The 18,878-nt window shown below is 33.0% G+C and overlaps 1 protein-coding gene across 2 annotated transcripts; it reads right to left on the bottom strand.

Annotated features, from left to right (window-relative positions):
• Positions 1–479: 479 nt before the first annotated feature.
• On the bottom strand, positions 480–17,000 carry LOC105331480 (beta-alanine-activating enzyme). 2 transcript variants are annotated; one of them, XM_011433696.4, is made up of 16 exons: positions 16,860–17,000; positions 15,509–15,600; positions 15,261–15,378; positions 14,567–14,790; positions 12,551–12,743; positions 11,561–11,790; positions 11,189–11,295; positions 10,900–11,081; positions 10,223–10,424; positions 5,292–5,401; positions 4,036–4,637; positions 3,624–3,775; positions 2,407–2,570; positions 1,819–1,944; positions 1,156–1,287; positions 480–963 (listed from the first exon to the last, which is right to left on the bottom strand). In XM_011433696.4, exons 1-16 carry the CDS (start codon positions 16,986–16,988, stop codon positions 499–501), a joined length of 3,228 nt encoding a protein of 1,075 aa, XP_011431998.3. In that variant the 5' UTR covers positions 16,989–17,000; the 3' UTR covers positions 480–498. The 2 variants fall into 2 exon arrangements, with proteins under 2 accessions (XP_011431998.3, XP_065932614.1); XM_066076542.1 differs by lacking the exon at positions 15,509–15,600 and having other exon boundaries at positions 16,860–16,995.
• Between the last annotated feature and the right edge of the window lie 1,878 nt (positions 17,001–18,878).

The raw sequence follows: 18,878 nt of genomic DNA, 5'->3' as shown, positions 1-18,878 counted from the left end.
TGTTTAAAGTAACTTTCAATGTTTCTCCGTAAGAAAGATGAGGACCAGACACAAAATATAAACTTTTCCTTCAAGTGACCTTGAACTTGCCCAAATGAACTTGGGTCAAGAGCATGACACATCCTTAGGTCATAGGCAATCTTAGTGTGAAGTAGGAACATCCAATGTTTCTCCATGAGAAAGATAAAGACTGGACACGAAATACTCATTTTCCTTCTAGTAACCTTGAACTTCCCCAAATGACCTTATGTTAAGATAATGACACATCCTATGGTAATAAGAAATCTTTGTATAAAGAAGGAACTTCCAATGTTTTTCAATAAGAAAGATATGAATCGGACATGATCATCCGGAGAGACTGGTGGACAGGCAGACAAGGTGATTTCTATATCCCCATAAACTTTGTTTGCGGGGGATATAAAAAAGAACCGTAAAAAAAAATAGTGACCTTGAATCAATAAGCTCAACACAAAACAATACACAGTAATAATTTGTTTATTATTTTTCACTGACATTGAGACAATACACACTGTTATCTCTACACCCTACAACCAGAAGGTTTCCTATCACTACTGGGGAGGAGAATACCTCCCAGGGAAGCTTGAATGAACCGACCATCCGACCTGTTTCTAGTCCAATCACTGTTATTGTTCCGTCTTTAGAAGTTACCACACAGTATTTAAAAGTGTTTATTTCTTGTTGTTTGTTCTGAGGAAGGGAATTTCTTTTTTCACTGTCATGAAAGTTTTCAAAAACATTTCCAAAACAGAAACAAGTTGAGTAAACAAAGTCTGTTGTCTTTTGCCTCCATAACTCTGTGCCATCTGATGATATACAGTACACATTATTGTCATGGGATCCAAGAAGAATGGAATGATTAGAGATGGTTAGGGAGACAGGAATAACTACTGGAAGTTGTACAGGCGAAGAAAATATTGGAGCTGAAGTTGTAAATGACCACACCTGTGAAGCAAACAGTGCACATTACAAAACACCCACGAAACGTTTTATTTGTTTTGGTGGAAAAACCAAAGGTTCTTGAAAATACAAAAAATCAAATAGAAATAATCAAATTCATGTATATTAATGGCATGTGTTTAATCAAAATAATATTGTAGTAAATACTAGTAATTAATCAACTGATTGCACACTTACAAGACATCCCTGGTGATCCAGCTGATATAATTTGCCATCCACACAGCCTACACATGGACCAATGGTGGTGATTGTAGGAGAAGAAAATAGTGGCTTCCCTGTATTGAACTTCCATATGATCTCACCAGATTTCTACACACAAAATCATAAACGTTCTCATTTATGAAAGAATTCAAGATCTGATATTAAGTAAATCTGCAACAACATACACGTACATGTATAATGCTTACATGGACTATCTATTTGCCCAAAGTACACATGAAAGTAAACTATAACTTGCAATGCACAATGTAATATGTATTATTGAAATTCATCATTAATTTTACAGAAAAGGTTTGCGGTAAAATAACCCCAAAAAAAACCCTCAAACAATCCAACATGTGGTTGATTATGTCAGCATGACATGATATGTATTATCAAGATACATGTTTGAAGGGCAATTAAGTTTTGGAATAGTGATTAATCCAGAACCTAAATAAAACTTTTCACATTTTAAGTAAAACATTACATACTAGTTGTTATCTGGAGAAATATAATGGCAGATATAGAGCCTGGCTTAATTTTTAATCTACCATTATAAAATGTTTCTTTTCCTCATATGTATCAAAATTTGTAAAAGCTAGACATGTCATACTTAAAATCCCAAAGAGTTTGTTGACTTACTGGACGGAGGGCTGCTACATGACCAGACAGTGAACAGACACAGACATAGTGGTTGTCGTACGACAATGCTGGGGAGGAGAACACGCTACCCTCGTCAATCTGGACTCGCCAACAGCACACCTGGTTCTAAAAGGAGAGAGTAAATCATTAAAAATATAAATGTGTTCATTGCGAGTCTCTCATATAAAAGTAGAGAATAAGAAGATACAAGTTGGTAAACACCATCATCATTCAGTTGAGATAGAGCTCTACTCTACCTACATTACCTTTGTTTTTTTTTTAAAGTTTGAAACTACATGTAATATCTGCATGACTTGTTTCCCTGTCTGGAATGGTTTCCAGATTACAGTGAGCCCTTGCAAACGTAATATGATGGGTATATGGATATCCCCATTAATTTTGCAATAAATGTCAAAAGTCAAGGTCACAAATCCATGCATTACCAAAATTTCTTTCAAAAATGGATCTTTCTAATACCAGGTAAGATTTTGTTAAACAATTTAGATGATCTCTTTTCAGTAGTAAGTGAAAAAAAATAAATAAAGCACATACAAAGAAACACCAGTACATGTGTAGCCTTTAGTGTACCTCAATGGCAAGTGAGTAAACATGGTGATCGTGGGAGCCTATATAGATCCAGCCAGTGATGGGGTCCACTGCGGGGGAACTTTTCACAGATGACTTCGTTCTATACATCCAGATTATATCTCCAGTGTCTCTTGCTAATGTGTAAACGCCACCATCATAACAACCTATAGTAGCAAAATTTAAACTTCAAGTATCTTTAATCTAAAAACAGTACTTAATGTGATATGCAGAGTACCTGTATTTAAATCTTGACTTATCTTAACATGTTCAATACATATAATAGATGTATAATTTTACTTTGAATTGTACTTAAATTACAAAAATTTTAAATAATCACAAAATCGTACATGCATAACCAGTATTACATTGGTTTCATTGATTTCATGCATTGTTAAGTTGACTCCTTGCCCCATCTCTTTTCTCCCTTTACAAGGTTTTCATGTAATATTATAATCTAGAGGTACTGTGAGCAAGCTCACAATTGATACCCCCCGCTAAGAAAAAAATCATAACGCGTGTACTTTTGCTATTATAGAAAATATTGGATGAATCTATTTCACTGTCCATTTTCTATAAATAACAACTGCTTTATTTCTGAAAACTGTTAATTTTTAGCTTCTAATATTTCCATTAATACAAGACATGACACAGACAGAATATAGCTTTTTTGAAACAATGACCTTGAACTTTCTCAATTGACCTTGGGTCAAGGTCATGACACACCCTTTAATCATAAGCAATCATTGTGTGAAGTAAGAACTTCCAATGTTTCCCCATAAGAAAGATATGGACCGGACACGAATTTTGCATTTTTTCTGCCAGTGACCTTGCCCAAATGACCTTGGGTCAAGGTCATGACACACCCTTAGGTCATAAGCAATCTTTGTGTGAAGTAAGAACTTCAAATGTTTCCCCATAAGAAAGATATGGACCGGACACGAATTTTGCACTTTTTCTGCCAGTGACCTTGACCTTGGCCGAATGACCTTGGGTCAAGGTCATGACACACCCTTAGGTCATGAGCAATCTTTGTGTGAAGTAAGAACTTCCAATGTTTCTCCATAAGAAAGATATGGACCGGACACGATTGCACAGACAGACGGACAGACAGACGGACAGACGGATGGACGGACAAGGTGATTCCTATATACCCCCCCAAACTTTGTTTGCGGGGGGTATAATAAATGTTCCAATTTGAGACTGTAATTTGTCCTTACCAACAATGATATATTTCCCACACAGACTGACACATGCTGATGATTCTATTCTGTCTCCTAGTTTTGTTTTCCAAAGCAAGGCTCCAGTTTCAGCTACTAGAGCATACATGTGATGGGAGTGGGAGCCAATGAAAACCTCATGAAGGCCAAAACTAAATTGAATTAAAAAAAATTACACAAACATCTAGAAGCGAATTACACACAAGGTGATGTATGACTTTATATATATAGTAATTATTACACTTGAATCAAGGGGCCAAAATATCTAATTTCTTACGGCACTTGTTCCTTTTATGATTTATAAAATAAACAGTTTCAGACCTGAAAACATGTACAATGTACATGTTATTTTACATTTCATGTTTAACTAACCTTTAACAAAGTACTAACAAATTAAGGATTAAATTGGTACCTAGCTTGAATCACAAGAGGAGATGCATCCACACATTTCCCTGTATCAAAGCTCCACCTCTGTGTAATCTCTACTCTGCCGATCATCTGAGCTAATGCTTCTGTATCAATAGTTCCAGAGTTCAGAGTCAGTACCTTACTGGGTTCTTCTCTACAAAAAGTCCCAGTCAGATTACAGCCAAATATTCCACTGTCTTTATTTCTCTGAGTCTGAGTTTTAAGAACAGGGTTCCTTACAGTTTTCATACATGTCATACAGAAGTATTGGTTGCCCCTCATCACTGCACTGTTCATGCAAGAACATGACTTCCACAATCTATTATAGGATTCTAATCGTATTTTCTTATTTATAGAGATCTTAACTCCCTCCTCCAGCTCTTTTTCTCTCCTTTTTGTAGACTTCACCTCACTTTTGCTGGCAAGTTTTTCCACATGACTGACAATATCGGAGAATGACTTATGCAGAATGACATCAACCAGATCAGGAGCAGATAACTCTAATCGATCTTCAATAGCTCGAGCCAAATTCAGAGCAGAGAAGGAGTCGCCTCCACTCAACAAAAAATTGCTGTCACCTGTTTTGACACAATTTTTAAGCAATTTCTAAAATGAAAATAGGAAAAATTCCAAAGTATATTAAAGGGACTTGGACACGATTTGACTTAAAATTTTCAAATTTTATTTTTCCATTTTCAATGTTTATATTGATAAATATATAAGTTTATAATGCTATGTCAAAATTTGAAAGTGAAATATCAAGTATTAAGCAAGATACAGAGTTCCTAATTCTTTGTTTTGTAAACAAAACTCGAATATTGTCATTTTTTACACATGTGTTGTATTGGTGCAAGTTTCAATCAAATGTATCTTTCTTTTGTTGATAATAGTATTTATGAAGATAATGAATTAGTTTAAATTGTTTTTTAAATATCATTTTGTCTAAGAAATGGTAATTCTCTACATTACATTTTTTGTAAACAACTATAAGACTTGAGTTTTGTTTACATAACAATCAATTCTTACCTCTGTATCTCGCTTGTAACTTGACTTTAACATTCAATATTTTGGTCAATCATTTAAAATACATCAGTAAACCATTTTATACATAAAAAATAAAAATAATTGTTTTTTATCTCAAATCGTGTCCAAGTCCCTTTAATGTACATTGATGGAACCACAGGTACAGTTCATATTCTATAACTGAACAACTGTCTAATATTGCACATCACAACTTGTTACTCATAATTGTATAAATACCTTCCATTCCTCCTTTAGTATATTTTCAATCGTTATCTTAGAAATTCCGTGACCAAATTTATCTATAGATTCCCGAGTTTGGGATAGCAGAGCCTTAAAATCACATTTACCTGCAAATCATACATGTAAAATATTCAATCTGATTAAAATACAGATCTCCACATAAGCGCACAGCTCTCTGCGCTTAAGTGGAGATCTGTATTTTAATCAGATTGTAAAATATTCAGCATCAATGTAATAATTAGAAATCTAATACTCATGTATCCAATAATTTAAAATAAACATAGGTAATCACAGATTACAAAGCTCACCGAGACGAGACATCGCCCTTATGAGACTTCACCTTTATGAGACCACCTTTATCATATTAAATGAAAATCATACTTTATGATCTTGGATATTCATGGATTGTTTTGACACAATATCGTATATCATCTGTTAAAAATTGTATGATAATCATATGTTCATATGTTAATCAATACAATAATATAAAAATAAATATTGCATCCTATCATATTTACAACATATATCAATTACTACAATAAAATACCATAATAAACAATGATGAGATATGATATTGTAACGTATGATATGTAGGGATGGGACGATCCACCGATGCACCGGTGTATCGCGGTATTTATTTTGACGATATTTGGATCGATACATTTACCATTAATACAACGATACCTTACCGAACTTTTTTTTATTTTCCAAAAATATCCGAGCTTCATATATCGGCTATTTTTAGTCCGCGCCTCTAATATGAAAGTACAAAGATGGCGGAAAACCTCGTAAAGTTGTCAAAACAGTTAGGAAGCTAAATAGCAAGTGTGTAAAACTTTTGGATTACTAATTTATGAAAAAGTAGTGTATATGAGACTAAAGTAATTTGTAAATTGTGCAAGGCTCATTATAAATATAACACAATAACTTTGGACATGCGGTAATACATCGTCAGATTGAATAAATTTTAAACCTTTATTCATGTTTTCATTTAGTTGCAATGTATCGTGATATGTATCGTATCGCATCTCATGTATCGTGATATGTACCGAATCGGCTCAGTACAGTATCGTCCCAGCCCTAATGATATGACATTGTATTGTGTTATACGTTATTGTATTTGATCACATAATACAATATCATAATATATAAAACAATAAAGTATTATATTACAATATCATATTACATAATACATCATAACATTGAAACATATGATATTATATTGTATAATATAGTATGATATTGTATGATACTATATCATTTTTGAAACATAATATGATATTGTATCATATGATACAATATAATTTGATACAACATTGTATCATATCAAATGATACAATATTATGTGATAATTTAAAAGTAAAATATATAATACAACATTATATTATACATATTGTATCATATGATACAATAATATATTTTACAATATCATACAATACAATTTCATGTGATGTGATAATATATCATATTATAAACCAATATCATATTATACAATATCGTATGATACGATATTATAAAATATTACAGTATCATATTATACAATTTCATGTGATATAATTCTATATTACAGAAACTAATATCATATTATACAATATCGTATGATACAATATTATAGAATATACAATATTGTATCATAGGATACATTATTATATTTTGCAATATCTTAATATGTAATAGTATCATGTGATAAAATAATAAATTAATGATACAAAATAATAGTATACAATATTGTATCATAATATACAATACTATACATAACGATATCATGTTACAATATCATAACATAAAATATAAAAAAAATTGATACAATATCATATCGTATCATATAACTTTTTATAATATTACATATGGTATTATATTGTATCATATTAAACAATATTGTTTCATACCATACAATACTATATCATAGGAATCATGTAATATCATTTATTAACAAACACATCTATCTATCGAGCAGGTTTGAGTGAGGTAGGAGATTTCTTTAGCATCCTTGATAATGGAGATCAGGCTCTGCATCTGAAGCAACCTCTGCGTTTCATTAATAATATAGTTAAATCAGCTATCATCTATAAAACATGTGACCTGTTAAAAAAAACTAAACCTCATCCAGCATCCAAAACCTATGGCTCAGATTCAGCATTCAAGCCTGTCAGGTGCATCAGTATACATAAGATGCATCTCCATGCAAGTTTGGTGAAGTTCAGACCAGTAATAACTAAGATATCATCATCAGAGGGCACTAGCAATTAAAACCTTAACCTGCTCCAGCATCCGCAACCTGTGGCTCAGATTCAACATCCATGCCTGTCAGGTGCATCTGTATCATAAGACACACCATCCATTCAAGTTTGGTGAAGTTAGGACCTGTAATAACTAAGATATATTTTTAGCATCCTTGATAATGGAGATCAAGCTCTGCATCTTAAGCTTCCTCTGTGATTCATTCATATTACAGTTTAATCAACTATGCAAGTTTGAAATAGTACTATTATCTATTAAACATGTGACCTGTTCCAAAAAACTTAACCATAACCAGCATCTGAAACCTATGGCTCAGACTCAGCATTCAAGCCCGTCAGGTGCATCAGTATCATAAGACGCACCATCCATGGAAGTCTGGTGTAGTTAGGACAAGTAATAACTAAGATATAATCATCAGAGGGCACCTGTTTCAAAAACTTTAACCAGCTCTAAAAACCTTAACCTCCTCCAGCATCCGAAACCTATGGCTCAGATTCAGCATTCAAGCCTGTCTGGTGCATCAGTATCATAAGACGCACCATTCATGGAAGTCTGGTGAAGTTAGGACAAGAAGTAACTAAGATATAATCATCAGAGGGCACCTGCAACAAAAACTTTAACCAGCTCTAAAAACCTTAACCTCCTTCAGCATCTGTAACCTATAGCTCAGATTCAGCATTCAAGCCTGTCTGGTGCATCAGTATCATAAGACGCACCATTCATGGAAGTCTGGTGAAGTTACGACAAGTAGTAACTAGAACTGTCCTAATGGGACTAATACCCCCGCTAGGCTAATTTCAAATGGGACAAATAATTGAATTGAATAATAAAGGTTTGGAACACATACAAAAAAAAATTTCTAGAATTGTAAAAAAAAAAAAAAAGTTAGTTAACAAAGAAAAATTAAAATCAAAATTGTCAGAATTTCACTGTAAATACATATCTATAACAGTAATACATTTACAAATGTATGTATTTGATGATATATTTTTTAAATTTAATTGATTTAAAGAAAAACCAACAAAATGACAATAACCCCTCCCTTTGCAGTGAATAGAAATACCGGTAGCCAAGCAATGCTCTTCTGTTGATAAAACTTTCAATATCTTTCTAATAAGAGTCTTGACAGATGCAATTAGTTGTTTCAAATTTTCCTCACTTTCTCCTATGGCACAATGGAACTCCATATCAGAAAATTGATCCTATAGGACTATGATTTTCTTTGATGAACTTGTTAAATTTAATAAACTCCCAAAACATTACCATAATTACCATACTATGTAAAAATATGTAAAAAAAAAAGAAAATTTAATATTACAAACAATTTTAAAATTGCCAAAACACTACAATCGTATCAGTAATTTTGAATTTCATTTAAATTAATGCCCAATAGGGTCACTTCATCAATTTACTTGACAAATAAATTTAAACAACCTTTAAAAATAGTTTAACTTCTTTATTAATAATTATATTATTTATTTCCTAGCTTATAATGATAGACCTTTTGGTTTACATGAAACAGTTTTAAAATATCCCCAAAACCATCACCCATTTTACAGATTATCAATTTCCCCTAAACACATGCTCCATCTGAACCATGGCTCAGATAATGGCTCCCTTGGGACAAATGAATTCAGCCACACTTGTCTTTGATGTTCTTATTAGCTCCTAAGAATTTATCATTGACAAACAAAAACTTTGCATTGTCAGTTGATAGAATACTTATAAAAAATAAAAAAATTTTATTAATTAAGACATAAAGACAAAAAACTCCATCTGGATGTATTTATATAAATATATTTTAGAGTGTTTTCTATTAATTAATTAATAAAATCTGTAAGGATTACCTCCCTTACTTTTCAACATTAGTGTACAATATATAGAATAAGGAAAATGAAAACTGTCATAAAATCATTAAATCTTGTGTGATCTTAAAAAAAATTGCAGGTGCACATCTTCAGATGGTGTTCAACATATGTACAAATTTTCTAACTGTTCCATGCAGTAATAAAAAATTCTATAGGGGGGACAAAGTTGTGTCTACAGACAGACGGACAGACGGACAGACGGACGGACAGACAGACGGACAGGGTGAAACCAATATACCCCCCTAAACTTCGTTTGCGGGGGTATAATAAACTTCGTTTGCGGGGGTATAACTAAGATATAATCATCAGAGGGCACCTGCAACAAAAACTTTAACCTGCTCCAAAAACCTTAACCTCCTCCAGCATCCGAAACCTATAGCTCAGATTCAGCACTGAAGCCTGTCTGGTGCATCAGTATCATAAGACATACCATCCATGCAAGTTTGGTGAAGTACGGACCTGCAGTAACTTAGATATTGCTATCAAAGGGCACATGCAACAAAAACTTTAACCTGGTCGAACAACCTTAACCTCCTCCAGCATCTGAAATTTAGGACTCTGATTCAGCATCCAAGTCTTTCAAGTCCATAAGTAGATCCAGATGCATCATCCATGCAAGTTTGGTGAAGATAGGACAAGTAACAGCTTAGATACAGGACCTGCAACAAAAACTTTAACCAGGTCCGGACGCCGATGCCGACGCCGAGGGTATAGCATAAGCTCCCCCTGACTTCGTCTCGGTGAGCTAAAAATTAATCGTTTATAGATTGCAAACATTATGATGATCATCTGATTATCTTATATGACTGTGTAACTTGCCATGTTTAGTGATGGGTATTTCATCCACAAGGATTATATCATCCGGTGAGTAATGTTTGGGTAATTTTCTTTTGATGATTGATTGTACATAATCTTTCATAGTTTTATTTTCCAAAGGCAGCTTTGGAACAATGAATAAGACTAATCTTTCTCCTTTCATCACAGCTTTACACTCAAAAACACTGGGCTCTGCTACCGCTATCTAAAACACAAAACTCATTTATGTAGATGTACTGTATATTTCAATGTACACACACACAATGATCAGTATACATGTATATGTTTCTTGATAACCAATTTGTTCTCACTGAAATAAACAGTTTCACTCCATTTATGTGCAACTATGATCATAAGACTCTATACACTATCAGTAAAGTACAAGGTACTGTAAACCAACTTTTATTTGCGTGCGAGAAACTTTCGCGAGGTTAGCAAGAGCCTTGTCGTCACGAATATTTCTCGCCACGAACCAATTCTTTGTCTATTGTTTTTATAACAATACAGGTCTGGATAAGGCTTGGTCACAAACATTAGTCGTCGCGAACCAGTTTATCGGCAGTTCATCGCGAAATAAAGTGTCCGCGAATAAAAATTGGTTTTCAGTAGTAAAATATGTCATATACATCCACATTACATCAACATTAAGCCAATATGATTATCTTCATTTTCCAAATTACCTTTTCAATTTCTCCAAGATGTAGTCGACATCCATTCCTTTTGACTTGTCTATCTTTCCGTCCAATGTAAATGATTCTGCCTTCATTATCAATTCTAACAAAATCGCCCGAATCTCTGAACTTGGGAACATTATCATTTTTATGGCACTCATCATCAATAAGGCACTGTCTGTCACAACCACCTAAAAAATAAAAACACTTACAAAAATTAATTTCTTCAGATATCTAATTAACATAAAACATTAATATGTACATTACTTTAGTTTTATACTTGGAAAAGAAAGTTTACCAAGATATAGTTTTCCTTCTCCCTGTAAAATCTTCATCCCATCTTCACCCAGTACCTTGTATTCAGACTTCGCCAATGGTTTTCCAATAGGTACCTCTTTATTATCCCTGAAAGTGTAATTCACAAACAACATATACCTCATTCAAAAAAAATAAAATAAAATAAACATGATGATAAAAATACAGACTGATATACATTTCAAAGCTAGAAAAAAAAATCATCTTTAAAACTTACCAAGTTAAAGCATGCACAAAAATTGCAGTACCAGTAATTTCTACATTGATCATTATTTAACTTTCTTGTTCTTTCTCAAATTGAATTATTTTATTAAAACATGAACAGTGTACTATACAAATCATGTTTATTAATTACCAAATTTCTTTGTCATTCAGACAGTGGTAAAATGACCAACAAGAGACTTCTGTGATTCCGTACAGATTGATAAACTGGGTCTTATTGTCTGGTGCTCTCCACTCATGGATCTGACTCAAGGGAGGAAACTCTTCCCCGCCCAGAGCTAGTATCCTCAAACTGGAAGATTCGCTCAAAAGGGTGTTTTTAAGATCACTAGGGGGCTGCCTCTGTATCAAGGATGGTGTAGCCTAAAAACAGAATTGCAAGTACATATGTCAATAAAAACAATTTTTTGTTTGTTTCCACTGTTCCATATAGCAAGGAATACACTGTACTCAGGTATATATACATGTACATGTAACATCCCTGATTGTAGCTGAATATAAAGTACAGGTAGGTTTCTTGCTATCCAGTTCCTTTATGCATCTATGCATGATGCATATGTACACAATAGAACATAACTAATAAAGATTTGATAATAGTTGTATGCATAATATTTGATTGTATAATAAGTACTGAATTGTACACTTTGTAACACATTCAGTGTACCTATTAAACAACTGAGGCCCCACAAGGGTGCACTCCTTTTTGAAAAAAAATATTCAGTCATAATAAACTATTTCAGCACATTTAAACAATAACTACATTTATCATAATTAAGTAATGTGTAGATATACTGATGCACTCTTCACATGCTGTTAATAGAGATATAACATAATCAATCTATTCAGAAAGTTTAATATGCTTCAGTGATTCAAATTTTAAAAAATTGAAATCAACGTAAATACAGTCAAACTTTGTTATCTCAAACTAAATGTAACTGTTTAAAAACTTCGAGATATCTGAATATTGGAGATATCAAGGGTAATATACTTAAAAATTATGTGGTTGGGACTTACAAATCCCTTCGACATATCCATTGTATTCAAGATATCAATGATCGAGATATCGAAGTTCAACTTTACATGTAATTTACTATATATATCAGGTTAAGATCAATCAACAAACCTGTATGACTGTGACTTTATTTCTTCTGTGTATTAGATTAAGTAATTTCTTGGACTGAAGTTTTGCATGATCTGGAATGATTAGTAGACACGCTCCACTTAACAAGGTTACAAAGATTTCCACTATGCTTGGGTCAAAGGTCAAAGGTGAACACAACAAGACCAGGTCATCAATTTTTAAATTGTAGATACTCCTGCAAATAAAGACTTCATTATTAAACTTTCATCAAATTTAAATTATATGGTAAAATTCAAAATTGTGACAAATAATGCAATAGATGATTAAGATGAATGAGGCAGTAATAATTCACGCACATCTTGTAATAATCTAGATCGAAACCCTTTATGTTCATAATTCATAGTTACAATTATGATATCACAAAATTTATGCATTGGATATATGCCAAAAACAGCTCTGCATGAAAAAAAGATGTATCAGACGCTCATTAGGATTTAAATTGACATACATCTTACTTGAAACATTGCCTTTCTTCAGCTCAGTAGTCGATTACAGTGTATTAACTCAGTCAAATTTTGAAAGTATTGAAACAGTCTGATATTAAGTCTAATATCAGACTGATAATAAGCTCACTAATACATTGGACTGTCAAACATATTTAATTCAACTGGAGAAAAACAAACAAACAAAGAACTTTACAATGTTTTAAGACCATATGTGACAATAATCTATTTTTAAGGGGACATTAAACTTCCTTTCCTTTTCCACTGTAACCTGTCTTGATTTTTACACTTAAAAACAAAGATATTTATGTCACGGCAGAATTTTAAGGCTATATCAATTTAATCTTCATCTATTCATGTAGTTACCTATCTTGATGTCTCATCTGATGTGCATGATATTTGGAATGATACAGCTGGATGTCTCACCAAATGTGTGTGACACATGTATTTAGAATGATACAGCTTGATGTCTCCGCTGAAGTGTGTGATATTTAATAGAATGTTTTATACAGCTCGATGTCTTACTTGATGTGTGTGATTTTTAGAACTATATAGCTCAATGTCTTGTCTGATGTGTGTGATATTTAGAATGATACAGTTCAATGTCTCACTTGATGTGGATATATATTTAGAATGATAAAGTTTGATGTCTTCCCTTATGTGTGTGATATTTAGAATGATAAGTTCAATGTCTCTGAGTCACCTGATGTGTGATATTTGGAATGATACCATTACTTATTAAGTTTGTTACTGAGTGACAACAGAAATATATTGGATTGATCAATCTCACAGATGGTGAGGCGAAGCCAAGCCATCAATGAGATTGATCAACCCAATATATTTCCCGAGAACTATCAATGGGCACATTTATCCACAAAAAGCAATGATTTACGCAAACCCATGTATAACACGTTGCCTTACATCTCATCCAATTTAACTCATTTATACTCTTCAAAATTATAAATCTCACCTTTCAAAAACTCTTTAAAAATCTCCGCTTCACCCATGGTTACTTACAATGTTTTTGTTGCTATTCAATTTAAATGTTTTCTCCCTTTCCTCTGTAGAGATTTGAGCAAATTTTGACGCTGCCATTTTGTTACAATGTGACGTCAATATTCAAAGGGCAACTACTCTAATTTTAAAGAATTTCAAAGGGCAACTACTCCAAATATTTTAAGAACTTATGGCATGCAGTTTCTGTATTTAATAATATGAAATGTCGAAATGATTAGGCGAAGCGTCTGCTATTGACAGCCATATTACCTAATATTAATTCTCACTGAACCAACATAGAGATATACGAGGCAATCACGTGCAATGTTTAAACCAATTAAAGTTTGACATTTCAGTCCAAGGGAAAACAAAGTTCAATGTCTCACCTGATGTGTGTGGTATTTGGAATGATACATTTCATTGTCTTGCCTAATGTGGATTTTTTTTAATGATACGGTTTGATGTCTCACCTGATGTATATGATATTTAGAATGATACAGTTCAATGTCTTAAAATTGCCTGATATGGATATTTAAAATGATAAAAATTGATGTCTTACCTGATGTGTGTGATATTTGGAATAATACAGCTGTGTGGGACCTGTACAAGCTTTCGTCGGCCAGTGGAACCAGATGTAGTTATACAGTATGCAATGTCACTAACTCCTTTATTCGTATCAGATCTTGACGGTAATTTTAAACTAATTAAACCTAGAGATGAAAGATGTGAGCTGGTGCCAGTAATTAGTTTCCTATCAAACATCTGCAACAGACTCTCTATGACCTGCAAATATACCAAAGTATGTCCAATCAGGATGTGTTTTACAAATATATTTCACCTTTCTATTGCTTTTAATAGGTTTGGACAAAAAACCTTAAATAAACTTTTGTCCATTTTTTGCACTGAAATCTATTTCCAGTTTGATATACAATCAAACTTCCTTATCTCGAACTAGATGGGAATGTTTAAAAACTTCCAGATATCCAAGTATTCGAGATATCAAGGGAAAAATACTTAAAAATTATGAAGCTGGGACTTACAAATCACTTCGACATATCCAATGTCTTCGAGATATCAGTCTTCGAGATATCTTAGTTCAACTGTATTGTATTTTTAATTGGGTACATGTTTATAATATATGATATCCAAAACGAGATATAAATTTACAAAGCAAAAGTCCCAGCCTGTTTAATATTAATGTACATGTACATATAATAAACTCATTGAAGGATATTCTAAATAAGAAGTTTTACCTGTGTATAATTTGCCTGAATCAATATAAACCTAACATTCATCTTGTGCAATCTTTCTGCAGTTCCTTCTATGCCATGCTCATCAAAACAATAGAATGCACAGCCACTTTTAAGGATTCTGCAAAATAAAAAAAAAAAGATTTCTTAGGCATTCAAATTTCACATACTCAGCAAAGAGGATAATTCATTGAATACATGTAAATAGAAATGTCTCTGGTTGAAAATATATCCAAGATGAGTATACATACCCACAAAGAATGGCTGGGGTTAGATGATCAGTGTCTCTACACACAGCAATGACAGACTTATCAACCTTATCCTTCTTCAATACATCAGCAATCTACAAAGATTTTGTTTAAAAAAGCATTTCGATTTAATTTTAAAGGAAAAGTGTATATTACCATGAGCATAAATAAAACATATAATGTACATTAAAACACTATATATTTTTTATGCAATGAATTTTTCAGCATCTGATTCTGGTGTCTGTGGAAGTGGACATGGGTATATATAATTACAAGACACTTACACATTGATCACCTCAAAGGACCCTGCTTTAACAGGGAATTAGAATGGAAAGCATTTATGACAACTTTGCAGACCTTAATCTCTGACTTAGAAATTTAATTCACATCCTTTATTTAATAGGCACTCAATGGGTGTATTACAAGGCAGATAGGACAAAAGGGGGGGGGGGGATATAGAGTTTGATAAGGATATTTCAGGTCTACTTTGACCTTGACATTTGACATAGAAACTTGATTTACTGCACACCCCTTATCTATAGACTACCGACACTTATTTAAGAAATTCAGGGAAAAATTGGGCCAAAGAAAATTACAGATATGGTCCAGAACTGGATATCAAAATAGACCTGCAATGACCTTCATCTAGAACATTTATAAAGGTTATTGCATATAATTACGTACCAACCATAAGCACTGAAGTATGGGGCTAAGGAGAGAGAAATTATGGTCCAAAACTAGATTTCAAAAAGATCTGCAATGACCTTTGCTTTTTTTACTTAGAAACTTGTTTCAAGGCCAGTGCAAACTCTTTCACCAAAGCACACTTTTAGTGATCGAAGTATGAGCATGATATGACCAAAGGAACAAAGATATGGTCCAGACAATGATTTTATAGTTATGGATCATATGACCTTAAACCTTGACCTAGAAACTTAGTGTACTGTGTGAAGCTGCAATGGACCAGATCTGAACAAGGGAAGGGAAAATAAGGGGAAATTAAGGGAAAAGTTTGTCAGACAGAAATACAGACTTATCACTACAGGGCACCAGCAAAGAATGCCTAGTTGAATAAATGGAATAAACCTTTCTGCACATACTGAATACTTGCATCATTGATATAAGAATTGAAAATTAAAAGTATGTCAACTTAACATGCAAGACAATTATATCTCCATTAAAGATAATTATTACTAAAATTTTATTGCATGCTGACACTTTTTTTCTCACATGAAGATGTATTGTTAACACAGTTTAGTTTATTTTGTAGCCACAGTGTAGATTAATGTTAATGGGCAAAAATAAAAATTATATTTTTCATATGCCACCAAATCTGAGCATGTGATCTGCTTACAATTTCTGCAGTTTTTAACAGTTGACTGTAGGTTTGGAATTGCTTTACATAACCATCGTCATAAACCACAGCAACGGAATCCATATATAATTTAATTTCTTTCTCCAGAAGCTCCATCAATGTTGACATGCTGAAAACTATTTAAATAGGGGATGGTGTAAAAGTAGTCCGGGACATATATGTCCCGCGATGTCCCAATTTTCTATTTCGCGTCTAACATATTTTCCAGTTACTTTTTTCAAAAACTGTTAATCAGATATCAAATGGCATCTTAATTTAAGCCGATGGTATTCTTTCTGCTTCTTAAAAAACACTAATAAGTTAAAAATCGCCAATTTTCCTTCGTCGAGAGTGTAAATGTAGTCCCGAGAAATCGACAATGTTTTTTAATTTCCGGTTTTTGTTTTGCCTTTGTATATACATTAAATATACATATTTCTATATGTTTATATACTGTATTTGAATATCAAATATTGTTTTATAATATAAACATAATTATTAAGTCATTCTCAATCCCTAAGATAATTGTTTACACAATTCTTCACGGGACATCGCAGTTCACAAGAAACAGAAAAGAAAAAGTAAAACCGAAAACCCAACAGGGGTAGTATATACAATTCCGTATAACGATTCTGTAAAGGACGTTAGCCATATCATTTATATATATCATGATATATCGTATACCGTTGCCCAGCTCTTGCCACGTGGAGGCCTCGATTATATTACAGGCACGTAGCATCAGGGGGGGCCAGGGGGGGCCTGGCCCCCCCACTTTTTCTCGCAGCAACAAAATTTTTTAAAATTTACATATAAAAAAATGAATTATAAGGGAGTTGGCCCCCCCCACTTTTTTGGAAGGAAGTAAAAAATTGATATGAAGATAAGGAAATGAGGAGTCAAATTGAAGTTAGCTCCTTCCCCCCCCCCCCCCACGGATTAGGAATTTCATGATTTGGAGGGAAAAAAATTTTGGTAGGGAAGAATTTTTTTTTGGGAAGAATAGTTAAGTTGATTACTCCCCCCCCCCCCCCCCCCCCCCCCCACGGATTAGGATTTTGAAGATTTTTGGAAACTTTGAATTTCCTTTTTTTTTTTTTTTTTTGCTTGTCAAGATTTTTTGGATGGGTCTGGCCCCCCCACTTTCAAAAACGATGCTACGTGCCTGTATTATATTATGCAAATTTATTGATTAAGAGTTTAAAAATGGACTTCGAACAGTACAAGATATCCCATTGCCAGAACGATGATACTGTAAAAAAAGAAGAAGTTTTATTTATTGTTTTATTACCTCGAAAAACCAAGCCGACCCGCGAGAAAGATACCCGACATAGTGGCGGTACTTAAAAAAGTCCACCCTACGCTTCGATGCGGACCTTGGTACAAGGTATTTTATCGAGAAAAATTAATGATGAGACAATAATTGTTACAATTTTAGCCCAATCGTGGTCATACCAGATGCAATTAGGTTGCGCGCACATTTAAAATTGCTTAAGGGGGTGGGCCATTTTCAAAATAATCCAATACATTTTCATATGTCCGCGCATTTAATTGCACATCTCATCATTAAATGACGGTAGAGAATCTTAATTCTAATATTGAAACAATAATTATTGTAACAACAAGTAAAATAATCAAATAATTATTCAATGATTTTGAGAAGATAATTGCTATCGGAATCCCTTAATTAATGATTGAACGCATTTTCTAGTATCAAAGTAATATAAATAAAATTTAATTTTAATAATAATACTAATATTTGCTTACAAAGATATATTTTTCAATTTATCTCAATATTATTTGAAATTATTGATAAACGTGAATTTTATTCGGAACTCTTACATGTAACTTTGTTGGGTTTCCAATTGTACTATATCTTTTCAGCTGTACGTAAACTTCAATGTCCCGCAGGGAAAAGTGTAAATAACTGCTTTTAAGGTTAAAAGTTGATAAATAATTAATATTTCTACCATAAACAAATAATAAAGAGACGACAACAAGAAAAAACACATATAAATATGT

Source organism: Magallana gigas, chromosome 2 (genome assembly GCF_963853765.1).
Source record: "Magallana gigas chromosome 2, xbMagGiga1.1, whole genome shotgun sequence".
Classification (NCBI taxonomy): domain Eukaryota; kingdom Metazoa; phylum Mollusca; class Bivalvia; order Ostreida; family Ostreidae; genus Magallana; species Magallana gigas.
This window is presented reverse-complemented; position numbering and strand designations above follow the sequence as displayed.

What these genes read in the sequence shown, in the direction of transcription:
- LOC105331480 (XM_011433696.4), bottom strand. Translation starts at nt 16,988, where the DNA reads ATGTCAACATTGATGGAGCTTCTGGAGAAAGAAATTAAATTATATATG. An exon ending in ATAAAGTCACAGTCATACAG is followed by an intron (nt 11,791 to 12,550) that starts GTTTGTTGATTG and finishes TTCTGTTTTTAG; the next exon opens with GCTACACCATCCTTGATACA. An exon ending in ATCTTGGAGAAATTGAAAAG is followed by an intron (nt 10,425 to 10,899) that starts GTAATTTGGAAA and finishes TTTGTGTTTTAG; the next exon opens with ATAGCGGTAGCAGAGCCCAG.